Source organism: Galeopterus variegatus, unplaced genomic scaffold, assembly GCF_000696425.1.
Source record: "Galeopterus variegatus unplaced genomic scaffold, G_variegatus-3.0.2 Scaffold12447, whole genome shotgun sequence".
Classification (NCBI taxonomy): domain Eukaryota; kingdom Metazoa; phylum Chordata; class Mammalia; order Dermoptera; family Cynocephalidae; genus Galeopterus; species Galeopterus variegatus.
In genome coordinates, this window is record NW_007738558.1 from 5,995 (window position 1) to 6,761 (window position 767).

General features: G+C 47.5%; 1 protein-coding gene across 1 annotated transcript in view; it reads right to left on the reverse strand.

Moving 5' to 3' along the window:
* Nucleotides 1-452: 452 nt before the first annotated feature.
* LOC103581147 (thymidylate synthase-like) overlaps nt 453-767 on the reverse strand; it is an 8,506-nt gene continuing 8,191 nt past the window's right edge. Inside the window, exon 6 of the mRNA XM_008563049.1 lies at nt 453-527. Within this exon, the coding sequence (XP_008561271.1) occupies nt 453-527 (75 nt within the window). The remainder of the gene's footprint in view (nt 528-767) is intronic.

The window sequence follows — 767 nt, forward strand, 5'->3', positions numbered from 1 at the left end:
TGCATGGTAATAGAGGCCAATCTTTCCATCTCCTCACCAGAGCATATCGCACTATCCACCCCTAAGTCCCATAACCGCAGCAGCCAGGGGCTCCCCGTTTCTGCTGGAACTGTCTCCGCAAGTCAACTAATTCAACCTGGGTATAGGGGGCATAGGTGGTGAGTTTGGTCACCAATGGATTGCCCACCGGTTGTCTGCCTGGTCCTATCGGCTGCTCGTACTTCATTTCCTGATGCACAACAGGTCATGCATGGTCTCCCCCAACTCACCACTGTTTTTGTCATCCTCCCTGGTGTGAAAAGCAGGGATTGCCAGTCGCTGCACATCATCCTCCAGGATGATTATCCGTGCTTCCAACTCTGCTTTCTGCTGCAAATCTTGATCGGCTTGCAGTGTAGTGAGTAGTAGCCAGACTCTAGTCATCAGAAAAGTGGCCACCGGGCACCACAAACTCAAGGACAGCCACATTTCCTCCTCCTNTTTCGAAGAATTTTGAGCTTCGGGAAAGGTCTTGGTTCTCGCTGAAGCTAAAAACAAAAAAATAAGACCATTATTTTGCCATATTTGTACCACTTGTTCTAATTTTGCTCACAACGTCACTTCATGAAACAGACTATCTTATCAACAAAGTTATTTTACAGGGTGGACAACTGCAGACACCTTGTCCCTGGTTACATAACACTGGTGGAGTATCACCAACTGGTTTTCTCGCACAGATCAAGAGTGAAGGGTATTTTGTTACATTACACAGTGTCAGGAGCCTGGTG